We start from the raw sequence: 17,156 nt of genomic DNA on the forward strand, positions 1-17,156 counted from the left end.
CACCCAGGCTGGAGTGCAATGGCGTGATCTCGGCTCACTGCAACTTCTGCCTCCCAGGTTCAAGCAATTCTCCTGCCTCAGCCTCTCAAGTAGCTGGGATTACAGGCACCTGCTACCATGCCTGGCTAATTTTTGTAGTTGTAGTAGAGACAGGGTTTCACCATTTTGGCCAGGCTGGTCTTGAACTCCTGACCTGAAATGATCCACTCGCCTCTGCCTCCCAAAGTGCTGGGATTACAGGCGTGAGCCACCATGCCTGGCCCCATTTGACAGTTTTTTATTGTGTTAAATTATACACAAAACTTACAATTTTGACCATTTTTAAGTGTACAATTCATTGGCATTAAGTACATTCACAACGTTATGCCACCATCACCATCATCCATCTCCAGAACTTTCCTATCATCCCAAACTGAAACTCTTCCCCATTAAACCATAACTCCCCATTCCTCTTGCCCTTCAGCCCCTGGCAACTACTAGCTACTTTCTGTCTCTATGAATTAGCCTATTCTAGGTATTTCATATAAGTGGAATTAAACAGTATTTGCCCTTTTGTGGCTAGCATTTTTTTTTTTAGTTAATATAATGTTTTCAAGGTTCATCCATGGTGTAGCATGTGTCACTGCTTCATCGTAAGAGTGCAGCATTTTAGGGCTAGCAATGGACTTTCAAGTTCATGTATTCAATAAATACTCATGAAGCAACTGCACTGTGCCAGGCCTCGTGCCAGGTGCTATACCTGGTTCCATTGTTGCCTTTGGTTTTTCTTTTCCTGGTGTGCTGCTTTATGAAGACTTGTGGGGCAGGGCATGGTGACTCAGGCCCGTGATCCCAGCACTTTGGGAGGCTGAGGTGGGAGGATCAGGAGTTTGAGATCAGCCTGAGCAACACAGTGAGACCCCGTCTGTACAAAAACAAAACAAAACACCTGTCATGGTGGCAAACATCTTTAGTCTCAGCTACTTGGGAGGCTAAGTTGGGAGGATGTTAGCCTCCCAAATTAGCCAAGAGTTTGAGACTTCAGTGAGCTATGATCGCACCACTGTACTGCAGCCTGGTCGACAGAGTGAAACTCTGTCTCAAAAAAACAAACACACAAATGGTGGGGACCCAAGCCAACGACATTCCTTTTTCCTGGTTGCCCTATCAAGCCTTGGTCTCAGGTTGCACACAGTTTCTCTTTAGATATTGACTCCCATTAGGGATTTAGGTTTTCTTCATGTGGATGATTTTCCCTGGGAGAAAAGGTAGGAACTAAATTTCAGCTTGCGTAGAATGCTGGGTCCTTGATTCTCCCACTTCACATGTCTTACAGATTGGGTCTCAGTTGTTCTTGTTGCTGACTTCAAAGCTGACATCGATCTCAGTGATGCTGAGCCCACGCTTTGTGGTGGACAGGGTGGGTGTAGGAATTCAGTTTAAGTGTTGAGAGGACAAAAGGACCCTGAGGGAGCAAGGGGAGATGATGGCCCCTAGCTCCACAGCTCCTAACAAAGGCTCTCTCTGGGACCACACTTGAGATTCTGCACCCTCCTTTTGACTAGGCTGGTTCTTGAGCCCTGGCTAAGCCAGCCTGAGCAAAGATCCTGCGAAGTCATCCCTCCCACCTTGATATCTGATCAAGTTCCTCATCCCCACCTTTGATGGGGACTTTGATGTATAAGTCCTTGGCCTGCTTTTAGCAAGAATCCCCCTACCTTGATGTCTTCTCTTAGTAATCCCACTGATCGTCTCTGTTTTCTTTGCCGTATTCAGTGTTAAGCACAGTAAGTCTTTCTTACTGAAATAGCCATGGTCCTAATCATAATAATCTTGAATTAGGTCTTACATTTTAACACGTGTCAGGATAGTTTTTCTTTAACTCTCTCAACTATGACCCTTGGTTGTGTCCACTCCCTTTGAGTGGGTGTGGAAAGCATGTAGACCGTAGGGAGGGTGGGATGGGAAAGGCTGTGGGAACTGGGGCTCCCAGGACAGACTCAAAGGTCCCAGAGCCCCTGAAGGCATTATGGAGATCATGAGTGTCTTCCATTTATTCAGCTGTGACTTGGCGGAAAGGACACCAGACCCACAGTCTAGGAAGTAAAAGAAAATCTTATTATTTATTTATTTATTTATTTGAGATGGAGTCTCACTCTGTTGCCCAGGCTGGAGTGCAGTGGTGCGATCTTGGCTCACTGCAAGCTCCGCCTCCCAGGTTCACGCCATTCTCCTGAGTAGCTGGGACTACAGGCGTCCGCCACCACGCCCGGCTAATTTTTTGTATTTTTAGTAGAGACGAGGTTTCACTGTGTTAGCCAGGATGGTCTCAATCTCCTGACCTCGTGATCCGCCCACCTCGGCCTCCCAAAGTGCTAGGATTACAGGCATGAGCCACCTCGCCCGGCTGAAAATCTTATTATTGATAAAACCATTAAGCCTTCCCCATAGATTAGACCCCAAGAAACACTGATAATTTATTCAGACTAAAACATCCTTTCTATATCATTTGCCTGATACATTTCTATTTCCTTACTGGAGTCAGAAGAATTAGGCTTCAGATACATAAAAGAGGCCCAAACCTCTTTCCTCATCCTGACCTGCCCCGGTGAAATTCTCTGGCAGGGCTTATCAAGCATGTGGTCTTGGAGCCAGCTCAGTCTTGCTTTGATAGTCTTAACTTTTTTATTATTATTCTAGAGGTAATTCTATGCCAGGTTTATAATCTGACCTCTCCTATCAGGATAAATTCCATTCAACACCGTGGAACTTTCTTATTCACTGAAAAAACACTATTTAAATGCCAAGTGATGAGCAATATGGTACCCTTGGCACAGACTTTTTCAGCTCCTGGAGCAAGTTCCTGACCTTGTAAATAGAGAGGCTCAACCTTTATCACTTGAAAGGAATGGGAGAGGCATTGGTAGGGCCTGCCTGTCACAGTCAGAGTTGCAAGGGTGCTTGGGAATCACATTAGCATTTTTGAGGACTTGAGTCACTCTCAGACTCTTTATAAATACAGCTTGACTCAGCCACTGTATGACTGACTCCCCGGGGACATGAGGTGGATACTGTTCATTGGGGCCCTTATTGGGTCCAGCATCTGTGGCCAAGAAAAATTTTTTGGGTAAGTTCCTTTTGGACTTCTTATTATTTGGTTATTTCAGAAATATGGGAGCCAAATGGAACTGAAAATGAATGGCTGATAATAGCTCATATGGAGGAAGGAGACCAGGCTGTTGTTCCAGCTTCGCCCCTGTGTCATCCTGGACAAGTCCACTCTCTTCTCTGAGACCCGATTTCATCTGTGAAATCAGGACTAGATGATCATTGCAGTCTCTCCCCAGCTCCCTCACCTCCTGCCAGTTCTTTTTCTGCCTAGTTCTTATTTATAAGGTCAGTTCCAGGCATCTACTTTCTTACTCCTACCTTATTAATTACTAAGAGTTACTGGTTACTAAGAGCTACGTTATTAATTACTAGGAGTTACTGGTTACCAGAAATGGTTTGTTTCCAATTTCCGCCATGCGTAAAGGGAAACCCTGGGTCTCAAGCTTGTTGGTTTCACTTCTTTGTTAATGGCGAAGGCTTTGCAGAGCTGGTGCCTTCTCTTGATCTGCAGTTTAATGCTCTACCCCTGAGCTATACCCTCTTCTGAGCTGGTGCTTTCTTACTGGCTTCTGGGACATGGAGATTTCACAGGTCTTGCCTAGACACAGCTATGAAAATGACATGCAGAGACACATGCCTGTACACCGTGTGTGTGTGCGCATGTGTGTGTGCACACTCACACGTGTTCAACACGCTCCATGCAGAATACTTTGAGGTTTGCAGGGGAGAGGACATTTGGGTGGTAGGAGAGATAAAAGGGATACCATGGTGCCCTGTTAGAAGACTGAATTATAATAACTCATTACTGCATAATACTTTACCATTTGCAAAGAGCTTTCATGTACATTATCTTTTTGATCACACAACAACTTTGCCAGGCAGGGGTGTTATTTTCTTCCACTTAAACATGAAAAAAATCAGCCTTAGAATGTTAAGGAACGCGCTCAAGGCCACTTAGCTGGGAAGCAGGGGAGCTGGAACTCTGAACGTAAAACTCGTACCCTTTTGCTATAACACAAGTTCATCTCCAAATAAAATCCTGTATCTCTTGGATCTATCTCTTAGTTTTCTTTCTATTTTACTATCTGGCTAATGAGACTTTGGGGTTGTTTTTTGAGGTAATTACTTATACGAGATTGACTAAGTTTTATGATGATGACTTCTGTTCACACCTGTGTCTCTGTTGCCAAATAGCTCAGAGGGGTTAGGCGTAGCAGGTGGCCAGGGAAGATTTTCCCACAGGCGGCTCAGCAGTAGGTGTGTAGTGACTAGACTTGCTGCCGTGTGGGCTGACGCATGGAACTGTCAGGCTCCCACTGCAGCTATTCATGTGGCTGAAAAATCTCTATTTTGCAAGATACAGACCTCTCTTGCAATGTGGTGGGCACCTGGGCTGTGACAGCTGGGCCAGGCCCTAGAATGCTCTCTGCAGGAATTTTGCACAGAAAAAGCTGTGTGCCTGAGCTGACTGCAGATGGTTTTAACTGATAGTGTCATTCTCATCCCCAAATCCATTCTCACGCCATAGTAGGAAACCTAGCAAAGGTAGTGGAATTCTTCCTGGGCTCTCTAGAGGTGTCCCAGACACGCAGCTTTTAGAGCAAGGGGAACGTTTAGAGCAAGGGGAAGCTGGCCTCTGAGCATTCAAGTGGTTGGGAAGCCAGGCTCTGGATTGGCTGCTGAAGATGAGGATGATGGTTTCTCCCCACCACCCACCACCCATTCCCCTCCCTTCCATCTGCCTCACCTATCTCCCCAGTCTCTCTTGCTCTACTGGAGTCCTCTGCCCTGGTCTTCAGAGATCTTCAGGATGGGACAATGGCCAGGATGCCTAGAGGCACCAGGCAGGCAGAGAACAGGAACCAGTTGCAGAGCTGGTTATAGCATCAACAGTAGCTGGCAGGCATCTAAGAGTTCTATGAAACCATCTCTTAATATTCTTTGTGGTGGCTGCTAAGCCTGGCTAGGGAGGCAGATGAGAAAGGCACAAAGGACGGGCCACTTGGCTGCCACCATGATGAAAGGGGAGGGATAGATGCTCAGTCACCAAAGTGGGTATTGACTGTCCAAAGCACAGATGCCTGTGAGGGTGAGGGAGTGGGAGTGCCAGCCATTGCAATGGCAGCAGCTGGACACCCTGGCTATTGGAGAGGATCAAGTTAAGAGGAGCTGTGAGAACACCTGTGTGGAGCAGGAGGGGCAGACATGGCCACCTGTAAATCCCAACACGTCCCCCTCCCAGGCCAATTTCCATCTTCAGAAAGAGCTCAAGGTCTTTGAGTGAATTTCTAGATAGTGGAGATAGGATGTGCTCCACCATCTTGAGTCTCATGAACTGATGAGGGCATTTTTCAAATACAGACAAGGACAGTGAGGGCAAGAAAAAGGCTGCCCTTCGCATCGCACCCCGCAATGTCCTCCCTGCTTTCGGGTGTTACCGTGCTTCTGTTCATAAGGATAATGCTACCGCTGGGTGCAGTGGCTCACACCTATAATCCTAGCACTTTGGGAGGCTGAGGCAGGTGGATTACCTGAGGTTGGGAGTTCGAGACCAGCCTGACCAACATAGAGAAACCCCGCCTCTACTAAAAATACAAAATTAGCTGGGCGTGGAGGTGCATGCCTGCAATCCCAGCTACTTGGGAGGCTGAGGCAGGAGAATCACTTGAACCCCGGAGGCGGAGATTGCAGTGAGCTGAGATCGTGCTATTGCACTCCAGCCTGGGCAACAAGAGCAAAAACTCCATCTGAAAAAAAAAGATAATGCTACCCACTACCACAACCGCCAATGTTCAGCACTATCTGAAGACTGTGAGGACTTTGCTTCCTCTGGTCAGGAAAAGCTTCATGGGTGATGTGAGTTGGTCCTAAAGATTAGATGGGACTAGATGGGCCTGACAGATGAGAAAAGGGATGGATTGCAGGCAGTGGGAACAGCGTGTACAAAAGCATACAAAAGTACACAGTGAGTTTGTGCTGGGTCCGAGATGGGGCAGAAGGGAGAGGTGAAGAAGAGACAGATGGAATGGGCTTCACTCTGCACCCGCTCTTCTGCCCTGCCGCTTTGCATGCTACAGATATTTCGTTGACCTCTGTAGCTTGGCTGATTAGAGCAGGATGAAATGGGTTTGTGGATTTAATCATCCTCAGGGCCAGTCAGAGACACGGTGTCCCATTGTCCTGGGACTGCGCCCAGGAATGTCCACAAGTTCTGTTGTGAAGTCACCACTTTGGAAAAACTAAAACGCGTGCGTTGGGTGAATGCGTAACATGATTTTCATACTCAAAGAGCTTCTTATTCTTATGTCCTTTTTTTCTCCTCCTGTCCCTTCTTCCTCCTTTTCCTCTTTGTGATTGCTGTAGCCAGTGCTGCATTTTACACACGCTGAACTGTGCTAATAAATATGTCACCACACAAGATCTTTCTAGAAGCTCCCCTCACTTTTTTTTTTTTTTTTTTTTTGAGACAGGGTCTTGTTCTGTCAACCAGACTGGAGTGCGGTGATGCAATCATAGCTCACTGCAGCTTTTGAACTCCTGGGCTCAGGCAATCCTCCTGCCTTAGCCTCCCAAGTATAGAATCCCCACTTTAAAGATACCCCCTCTTTGGAGTGTTGGAGGTAGGTTATGATAGGGCATGAGTTCAGCGGACGGGCCCTTGTCCCCATCCAGGAGTAAAGATTTCCTTTCTGTTTTTAAAATTTATTTATTTTTAATTTTAATTTTTTGAGATGGGAGTCTTGCTCTATTGCCCAGGTTAGAGTGCAGAGGTGTGATCATAGCTCACTGCAGCATTCAACTCCTGGGCTCCAGCGATCCTCCTGCCTCAGCCTCCTGAGTAGCTGGCCTACAGGTGTGAACCACCACACCCAGCTAATTGTTTTTCATTTTTTTGTAGAGGCGAAGTCTCACGATTTCGTCCAGGATGATCTTGACCTCCTGGCCTCAAGCAATCCTCTCACCTTGGTTTCCTGAAGCACTGGGATCACAAGTGTGAGCCACGGTGCCTGGCTCCATTCTGTCTTACATCGGTCCCTTTTTTTCAATGGTGCTTGCCAAGGTCAGGGAAAGATCAGGTTTGATGCCTCATCTTCCCAGGGCGGTAGGTCCAACTCTTGGCAAGCCTGTTGGGTTCAGACTGAGACCTGCCCACCCAGTGGTATCTCTTCAGGGCCCTCGGCAGTGCCCACAGGGTGCAGTTACCCACTGACCTCCAGGACCCTTTGGGGACCAGGTGGGTTGGGAGAAAGGGAACCTTCAGCACTGTCATCTCCTCCAGACCAGCCACCTGCAGCAGGAGTGGCTCTGCAGTGGACCTTGACTCCTTAAGGCTGGCCTAGACCCACTGGAGAGCCCCTAGAACCTTCCAGAACCCAGCAAAACCCTGAAGGGCCATCTGGATGAAACCAGTTTTCTGATGAGGAGCTGCCCCATGAGGCTGCACACTCAGCTCCCTGTGACAGCCATTCACTCTCAACAGGTCCTTGAGCCCACAGCAGCTCTCTTTGCATTCACTTGTGTCAAAGAGATGACGCAGTGACAACATCGAGTGCGGATTCTTTGGAGCTGTCACCTAGCAACAGCCTAATGGCTCCCATCTCCCCCAGCCAGCTGAGAGCATAAAGGCAGCATTTCAGGCCCTGCTTTCTCCCACCCACACACAGGACTTCGGGGGCCACTACCCCTGCTGCCGCTGCAGAAGCTAAATCACGTATATGAAGCAAGCTCAGGACAAACGACAAAGGGGACTGAGACTGGCCGGCCCCGTCTGTGTCCTTTAAGGGTCCCCTCTCACCCCGTGGGGAGGAGTGGATCCTACATCCAGCCTCAGCACCATGGGCCATAGTCAGTTTCCACCCAAACGAGCCTTTGTGTGGGGTTCTGGAGCTGGAAGGGACTGAGCAAGCACCCAGCCTCGCCTGTTTTAAGACGGCACAGCTCACCCTCCCAGCATGGAGATGCTGTTTTCTTTCCAGCACGGAGGTTCCGTCAGGGTTTCAGTCCTCAGCCCTGACAGTGAAGAAGTGCTTCTTTATGTCTTGAGTTAGCTTTGCGTGTAACTCAGGCACATTCCTTCCTGTAAAATATATGTGTTTTTCATTATAAAGTAATATGACCACATTACAGAAAACAGATACAAGGGGGAAAAAAGTAAGTCATCCATAATCCCATGACCCGAACATAAGGGCTGTCAGCATTTGGTATATTTCCGCTGTCTGTTTTTCTTCCAATGCATCTGCTTTTTCCATACTTATAATCATGGCATACATACAATTTTGTGTCCTGCTCTTTCACTTAATATTTCCCTTACAGTTATGCCATAAGCACTTTTTCATAGTTGCCATGTAGCCTCATTTTTAATGGCCATACATTAAAACCAAAGACTAGACCATTTCCTTTCTTTCGGCCTGGTTACATCTGGGATAGGAGGCTTGGGGGTTTCTTTGCCAGCTGAAAGCTCATCATTATCTTTTGCTCTTTTTTTCTTTTTGCTTCTTCCCCAGGGACCAAGTTTTTAGGATTAATGTCAGAAATGGAGACGAGATCAGCAAATTGAGTCAACTAGTGAATTCAAACAACTTGAAGGTACCTGGTTCTTTTTAGCTCTCCTGAGTGTTTTCTAACTTTGGTGGGAGAAGACTCTTGCTCAACTGGTATTATTATTTTTATTTCTGAGGAGTCTCTGAATATAATCCTGTGGGAGTCCACTTGCCATTTATACAATTGAGGGGGCCGATGGGACAGAGGGAGCACATCACAACAGCTGTGGTGTCCTGGGAGAGGGGATGCTTGAACAGTATAGGCTCCATCCTTCTAGCTGCCATCCACTTATGACTCTTGGTCTCTGCCAGATACTGCTTGCTGGGCAGGTCCAACCAGACACAATTGTGAAATGGGCAAACTTTGCCCTTGGGCAGAGCCTAGCCTCTCAGGGATCACTCTGGCTTTTGGCAGTGTTCTAGAAGAATAACCTCATTGTACATTTTGCCTGAACGGTCCTTTAACCTGGTTTCATTTCTGTTCCCTTCAGCTCAATTTCTGGAAATCTCCCTCCTCCTTCAATCGGCCTGTGGATGTCCTGGTCCCATCTGTCAGTCTGCAGGCATTTAAATCCTTCCTGAGATCCCAGGGCTTAGAGTACGCAGTGACAATTGAGGACCTGCAGGTAGGTAGACTATGCCCCCTGCCTCCTGGTCTTGCATAGGACCAGGCAGCCAGTCCAGAGGAGACCGGAGCGATTTGCAAGTTCTGGTTTTATCCTTTTCTATTTTATAGACCAGGAAATGGAGGCAAATGGAAATAAAGTGCAGTGACTTGTTAGAGGAACAACATTTTGTAGTAGAAAGGGCATAAATAGGCCAGGGAACCACACAGATTTGGATCCAAATCCTGATTTTGCTAACTACTAGTGCTGTGTGCTGTGTCTTTGGACAAATTACTAACCTGCTGAGCCTCCGTTTCTTCATCGGTAAAATGGTGATAGTGAGACCTTCGTCATGTGATTTGTTGAGAAGACTCAGGATTAAATGTATGTAAAATGTCTAACAGTGCCTGGCATATCCTACGTCTGCCATTAAGTCATAAGTCCCTCTTTCTTTCCTTCTTTGAAGTCCTTCCAGGTGGCAAGAGCAGAGCTGAGGGAGGGTGTTGGGGACCAGCCACAGAGGCACCCTTTGAGACAGGGGGAATGTCATGGATAGCCCCAGCAGAGGGAATGCCGTCCTCTGGCCTCACGACCTGTATCTGAACATCAGGACAGGGTCTGGCTCATGCTCTCTCCTTCACCGAGGTGGGTTATGGACTAACGGGTGATCTGGCCTTGGAGTTTTCTGACGGCGTTAGCAGCTATGAGCTTATTAATCATCCTCACATGTCACAGACATCTGCCAGGAACCTTCAAAGCATGAGTGGTTATAAGAATTTCTTTGTTTCTGAATGGTTTCCCAAGCTGTGTATTTCAGAGGCACTGGATACCAGATGCAGGCTGATGTCTACAGAGTTCATACTACAGGATAGCCAAAGAGCGCATATGTTGCTTCCAGGGAGTAAGTGGGTTTTGAATGAGGCCATGTAAATTGGGCCCCAAGAAGTAAACTTTTTTTTTTTTTTTTTGAGATGGAGTCTCTCTCTTTCGCCAGGCTACAGTATAATGGTGCAATCTCGGCTCACTGCAACCTCTGACTCCCTGGTTCAAGCGATTCTCCTGCCTCAGCCTCCCAAGTAGCTGGGACTACAGGCACGCACCACCATGCCCAGCAAATTTTTGTGTTTTTAGTAGAGACAGGGTCTCACCATGTTGGCCAGGATGGTCTCGATCTCCTGACCTCGTGATCCGCCCGCCTCAGCCTCCCAAAGTGCTGGGATTACAGACATGAGCCACCGTGCCCAGCCAAGAAATAAAATTGTATAAAGATATGAAAGAAATCTAACCCCCTTTTAAACCTTGACATTTGTGCTGCTTGATATGCTGAAAGGGCCGCCATCTTGGCTGACCCATATGCAAAGATATGGCAGAAAAAACATAAACCTGCGTCTGCGATGGATCACTTCACAACATTGCTGTGTGTTTTCAGGCCCTTTTAGACAATGAAGATGATGAAATGCAACAGAATGAAGGGCAAGAACGGAGCAGTAATAACTTCAACTACGGGGCTTACCATTCCCTGGAAGCTGTAAGTGTTTCAGAGTGGGTTAAGATCAAGGTTCTCTGCCTCCTGAATTTTGTAACCTCTCTCCTTACTTCCAGGAGACATTAGTCTTCAGCACAATATCCCCTCACTGAGGTGCTAAAATGTGTACACTTCAATTCCTTTCTAATTCTTGGATTGCTTAACTCCTACCAGCACCTCAGAGTGTCATGAAATACAGCCTGGCTATTTCCTCCCTCAACCATCCTTCTCTCCTTAAGCAACTCTTTCAGAATACCATGAAAATAATTGCAATCATTTCTAGTCTTTGTAATTCAACCTTCTTCTACCCTACCATAATCCCTCTATTTTACTCACCCAGAATAAAATGTTACTTATTCCAGGCAAGTAGACAAATGATGATTTCGAAGGTTAACCAAATATTTCCACTCATTTATCATGACTACTTATAATGTATATATTTGTTCCATCATGCATTTTGGTGCTGTGTTTAGCTAGAAACCACTTGATATAGATGGCTGACTTTCAAGGTAAGCCAAACCTTCAAATGAAAAACTTGAAGCAGAATAATTTCCTGGGATACTGGGACTTAAGAAATCAAGAGAGGCTGTAGAATAGAACTGTACCATGAATGCGGTACAGTTCTCTTACACCCCTCAGTGTCTCCTTCATTCATCTGCAGACAACTAGCTCAGGATCACTCCCCCACATCTAAATTAGTATCCCCCTGTGGTGTACCTTAATACATGTTGTTCTTGATATACAGACATGGTGTTGTTGGCATGCATTTCACAAGGCGTATACTTTGAGTTGTTTCTCTTCTTGAGGGAGGATTTCAAAGGTTGACTATTTCCACTTCTTTCCCATGTTTGTCGGTAGCTTTGTTTATTGTATATACTTCCAACAGCACTGCCCCTTGATCCCTCTTGTGACCAGTGACATACATCTGCAAAACAGCTGGATAAAGTTAGAAGTTCAGTCTCGGGCCATGGACGAAAGCAGAGCTCAGAGCCCACACAGGGATCAAGCCCATGAAATCAGCCTCATGAACATGGGGCCCTTGCCAGCTGAGCTAACCAGTTGCAAATGTCACCCAAGACCCTGGAGGGGCCATCCCCTCACCTGCCGTCTGCTGGAGCCTCACTGTCTCACTGGCTTACCACTGATTTCTCTGGTTTGAGGCACCCTTTGCAGCCTGGCTTACAGCAATCTTGTCCTCACTGTGACACCCTCCACTGTGGATTGGTGTGCCACCACCCTCCTAGCTCAGTCATATACAGTTCTTTCTAAAAACAGCTAAAGAACTCGTATTCTAGGCTGGGCATGGTGGCTCACACCTGTAATCCCAGAACTTTGGGAGGCCGAGGTGGGCAGATCACTTGAGGTCAGTAGTTCAGGACCAGCCTGGCTAACATGGTGAAACCCCGTCTCAACTGAAAAAATACAAAAATTAGCTGGGTGTGGTGGCAGGCACCTGTAGTCCCAGCTACTTGGGAAGCTGAGGCAGGAGAATCACTTGAAACCGGGAGGTGGAGGTTGCAGTGAGCCTAGATCGCACCACTGCACTCCAGCCTGGGCGACTGAGTGAGACTCTGTCTCAAAAAAAAAAAAAAAAAAAAAGAGCGCTCATATTGGCTCATATAACCACTTAGGCTTTCTTGGGTCTCTAGTGGGAATTTCATGTTTGTCTCTGCCAGAGTTTCTGGTTCCAAAGCCGTTGTCTGTGTTGTGGTAGTGGTGGGCAGTGTGAATTTGCACTCCACACCTGGACACAGCTTGGTGTTTTAACTTTTCCTGGATGACTCTCTTTTCTCTCAAAGCTCAAGGCAGCTATCCTGCTTTTCCTCCACTCTCTAGGGTCAGTGGGTAGAGTGGGTAGGATTTCCAGGCCCTTTTTGTGGCCCAAATTGCCCATTCCTAGCTCTCAAGTTCCAGCGCCTTGTGCCATGCTGGGTCCTATGGCTCTCCTCCTAGTCCAGGTTTGCCTAAGCCTGTAGCACCCAAGGCAGAGATGGGGCTCTGTGGCATCATCTCCCACCCTCTACCCTCCTAGTTAGTTCCTTCTTTGTTTCTGGCACCTACAATTTCCTCTTGTTTAGCTTTTAAACTTGGCTGTGAATCATTTTCCTTGTATTTTACTTGGTTTGCCTATGTATTTGGAGGTGGTTTCTTGCTTCTGTTCGGTCTACCATATTGACGGCAAGTCTGATAAACCCTTTAAGCTTGACTTTGTTCTATATTAATTACACATTTTCCTCCTCTGTATAGTTCCTTCTTCCAGTCTTAAGGCCGAAACAAATACATTTGTTTATTTTCTTTTGGCCCTCAAGTGGTTTGAAAACTAAGATGGATAAATTCTATTTAAATCGAACTTTTTTCCTGAAAGCAAATAAGGGTATTCTTAGCCGTTTATTTACCTTTCTTCACTTGCACTCACAAAGCCTTTAGAGAAATTATCTCCAAAGTGGGGCACATGTATCCACAGGATGTAAGCAAGATAGTCCACTGGGATGAAGGAAGAAACAATTACAACTTCTATTTATATTTCTACATATATTTCTGTTTATTATTAACACAACCATTTCAATTGTTTAATAATGTACACAATATATTTGTATCATTGTGTGTGTGTCTGTGTGTGTGTGTACATGTATGTGGTGCATGCTAATTTTTTATTATTTTTGAGTAGAGAAAGTCATCACAGAATTTTGGAGAGTACTGTTTTAAGAGGCTTGGAGCTGTTTCTTTTTATTTTTTATTTTTCAGACAGGGTCTCACTTGTTGCCCAGGCTGGAGTGCAGTGGTGCATTCGTGGCTCACTGTAGCCTAAACCTCCCAGGCTTGAACAATTCTCCCACCTCAGCTTCCTGAGTAGCTGGGACCAGAGGTACATGCCATCACAGCTGCCTATTTTTTTTTTGTTTCATTATTTGTATAGCTGGGGAGTCTCCTTACGTTGCCCAGGCTGGTCTCGAACTCCTGGGCTCAAGTGATTCTCCCACCTTGGCCTTCCAAAGTGTTGGGATTATAGGCATGAGCCACTGCACCTGGCTTGTTTTTATTTTATTTTATTATTATTATTCTTAAATTTTAAAATTTCTTTCTTTCCTTCCCTCTTCCATATTTTTTATGAACTATTTTTATTTTTAAATGTTTCTTGTAGAGATGGGGTCTCACTATGTTGCCCAGGCTGTCTCAAACTCCTGGCCTCAAGCAATCCTCCCGCCTCAGTCTCCCAAATTGCTGGGATCACAGGCATGAGTCACTGTGCCTGGCCGCTTGTCTTTGACTGTCCAGTCTAGTACAGTGACAAAGGACACAGTGTTAGAGCAATATTGCAAAAGCCTCTCTACTCTAGTTTAGTGGACTACAATTTTGTGAACAAACAAGTGTGCTACTCTCCAGAAAATTGTAGAAAAGGACTATTCAGGCAGGTCTCATAATCAGCGTTTCCATGCCAATAATATGGTCAATTCCAAGATTAGGGTCCCGGAAGTGATAGTTAAGATCAACAAAGTAAATCACAGATATCCAGCCATAGCTGAGCAGATTTTTAAAATGTCCCTGGATTCACTCTTTCATGCTTCAGATTTACCACGAGATGGACAACATTGCTGCAGACTTTCCTGACCTGGCAAGGAGGGTGAAGATCGGACATTCGTTTGAAAACCGGCCGATGTACGTACTGAAGGTGAGGCCACATGCACTTGGAAGGGTCTCCTGGGTCCTCATGCCCAGGACCCAGCCTCAGACCTCTGAAAAGGGCAGCTTTTTGAACTCCTTGACTTCAGGGAGGAAAGCGAGGTCAGGACACATTGTACCTGGGCTGGAACTTGGTCTGACAGAGTCCCTTGCTTTTGTCTAATGTAGGGGGAGTTAGAAGGAGCACATCCCATTCCAAGTTTTGGCTGAAAGACAGGATCAAAAGGAGGTGATTAGTATTCCAGAAAGCTCTCAGATGGGACAGTCTTTTACTTTCATTCTCACCTCTGTAAATAGCGGGACAAGTTGGGGTGGGCCTGACTTCTATTCTGCTTTCAGGGGGTACTTACTGGAAAATCAACCTAGGAAGTGAATTTGAGGGTTGGTGTAATTTTAAGCCCAGCCTCTGATCCTTGGTTGCACAAAGCCTAATTTCCAAATATTTCTAACAGATTCAAGACTGTATTGGCAAAGGAGGTAGACAGCTATGATAATGACATAAATTACATAAAAATCCAGTTGAATGAATAAGAAGGAATTTGGGCATATAACTCATGGAACACTGATGGTGCTAAGAATTTGCCAAACCCTCAGCTTCGTATAAGTCCCAAAGAACTCAGGCTTATAGCACTAAGCAAATTACCAGTGGGAGAGGAGACCTGCCACGGAGCTGGATAATTACATTTAAATATTTTTGCCAATCTGTTGGAGACCCTGGCTTCATTAGCACCAAGCTCTGACCCAAGGGGGCCCAACACTATGGCAAAGGCAGGAGCCAGGATTCATGGCTGCCATTTACAAAGAGCTATAGCGAGCCCCCCTTCGTCTTAGTTTAAAACCAAATTCATTTATCATGTCGACCGAAACAGCCTGGTTTGTGTACCCTTATGTCTCTCGCTGTTGGGATACCATTTGAGGTCTTTCAAGAGACATAACATTATCTCTAATGGCACCGGCATCATAAAACACAGTAACGGTTGTTTCCCCTCCCATTTGCTCCTAATGCTGGAGAGGTTCAGGCTGCCTGGAGCTGCAGCTTGGCCCCGCAGCCAACCAATTAAGCTTCCAGGTCACGGATAAGCTCGATAAATAGATGGTGCCCTTAGGAACATTTGGTCTCTGAATTATCTTAAATGAATTAAATGAATGGGAGAGAGCTGGAGAGAGGAGAAGTGAGCAGAGATGCGGGCAGGCGGTCATTTTCGAGCCTTTTCTCCCTTCTGCAGTTCAGCACTGGGAAAGGCGCGCGGCGGCCGGCGGTTTGGCTGAACGCAGGCATCCATTCCCGAGAGTGGATCTCCCAGGCCACTGCAATCTGGACGGCAAGGAAGGTCATGCCGCGTGGTATTAGCCAGGAATGCTGATGGTGCCGGGGTGCCCCTGCAGCATGCCATGTGGCTGGGCCTGGGGCACGAGGTGGGAGGGTTCTCTACTAAGACCCAGTCGGCTGGGGGGCCTTTTCAGATTGGAGAAGCAAATGGTCAAAACCCCTTGGTCAGCTCACTGCGGCCAAATTGATTGCGTTCCTGGTGGTGCACAAGCTGATATGCAGCAGAGGTGGACCTGAGCCTCTGAGAGCAGTCCACTCCGCAGAAAGGGAGCAGAGCAACACCCAGACGAGGCCCCATAGACCCTCGGGGACCTCACGCCATCTCCATCTCCTAGAAAGGCTGCTGGGAGGGCAGCAGGAGGCTGAGGCAGGGGAATCCCTTGAACCCAGGAGGCGGAGGTTGCGTTGAGCCAAGATCACGCCACTGCACTCCAGCCTGGGCAACAGAGCAAGACTCTGTCTTAAAAAAAGAAAGAAAGTCTGCTGGGAGGGGAGGAGGGGTGCATGTGGAGGACACATCTTCCCTCCCTCTTCATTGGAGGTTCAAATTCCTAAAAACTATTACAATGTGTGGCTCCCTCCTCCTGGAAGGAAGGAATAAAGCACGTACCCCAGGACTCACTGCAGTTGATGCCATTAGCAGCCATGTCCCCAAGCAGCCGTGTCTCTCCAGGCTTTGAAGGGCTCAGAGGGCTTTGCAGAGAGCAGAGCCTCTGAGGGTGGCAGGGAGGCTTTTGAGGGTGGATGCTGTTCTAGGAGCATTCATTCTAGCTGGTTGCCGGGCATCTTGAGAAGATACATGGTTCAGCCCTAATGGCCCATCCTGCTGTGGGGTAGCTGACAAACATATTGTCTCTGCTTAGATTGTATCTGATTACCAGAGGGATCCAGCTATCACCTCCATCTTGGAGAAAATGGATATTTTCTTGTTGCCTGTGGCCAATCCTGATGGATATGTGTATACTCAAACTCAAGTGAGTATTCCCAAATGGGCTGGGCTTGCAGACTGTTGAATTCCTTGCTTTGCCACTAATTGTCTGATCTTGGAGAGAATTTCCACAAATGTGCACCTTATGAGCTTCCTTGGGATTTCATCTTCTAGTCATCCTCAGAGCTGAGAATCACCAGGGGATATTTCTTCTTAGAGAAAATAGTCTAATGAACTCCCTATCATGGGTCTTAACAATGACCAACATTTTACCAATCTTTTCATCTCTTGCCCTCCCACACATTTTTTTCGTGACGTATTTAAAACATATTCAACACATTATGTTATTTCACCCTAAACTACTTTAGTACGCATCTCTGACGACAGAAAAAAAAAATTTAAAAACCCTATGGCACTACTATTACTTTTAAAGGAATAATGGAAGTTCTTTAATATC

At 46.5% G+C, this 17,156-nt stretch overlaps 1 protein-coding gene across 1 annotated transcript in view; it reads left to right on the forward strand.

Annotated features, from left to right (window-relative positions):
• The first annotated feature begins 3,012 nt into the window (after window positions 1-3,012).
• Window positions 3,013-17,156, forward strand: part of CPA4 (carboxypeptidase A4) — a 31,058-nt gene continuing 16,914 nt past the window's right edge. The window contains exons 1-7 of the mRNA XM_031013491.3: window positions 3,013-3,106; window positions 8,595-8,676; window positions 9,122-9,256; window positions 10,665-10,763; window positions 14,329-14,430; window positions 15,668-15,772; window positions 16,635-16,745. Of these exons, the coding sequence (XP_030869351.2) occupies window positions 3,039-3,106; window positions 8,595-8,676; window positions 9,122-9,256; window positions 10,665-10,763; window positions 14,329-14,430; window positions 15,668-15,772; window positions 16,635-16,745 (702 nt within the window). The 5' untranslated portion in view covers window positions 3,013-3,038. The remainder of the gene's footprint in view (window positions 3,107-8,594; window positions 8,677-9,121; window positions 9,257-10,664; window positions 10,764-14,328; window positions 14,431-15,667; window positions 15,773-16,634; window positions 16,746-17,156) is intronic.

Source organism: Gorilla gorilla, chromosome 6, assembly GCF_029281585.2.
Source record: "Gorilla gorilla gorilla isolate KB3781 chromosome 6, NHGRI_mGorGor1-v2.1_pri, whole genome shotgun sequence".
NCBI lineage: Eukaryota > Metazoa > Chordata > Mammalia > Primates > Hominidae > Gorilla > Gorilla gorilla.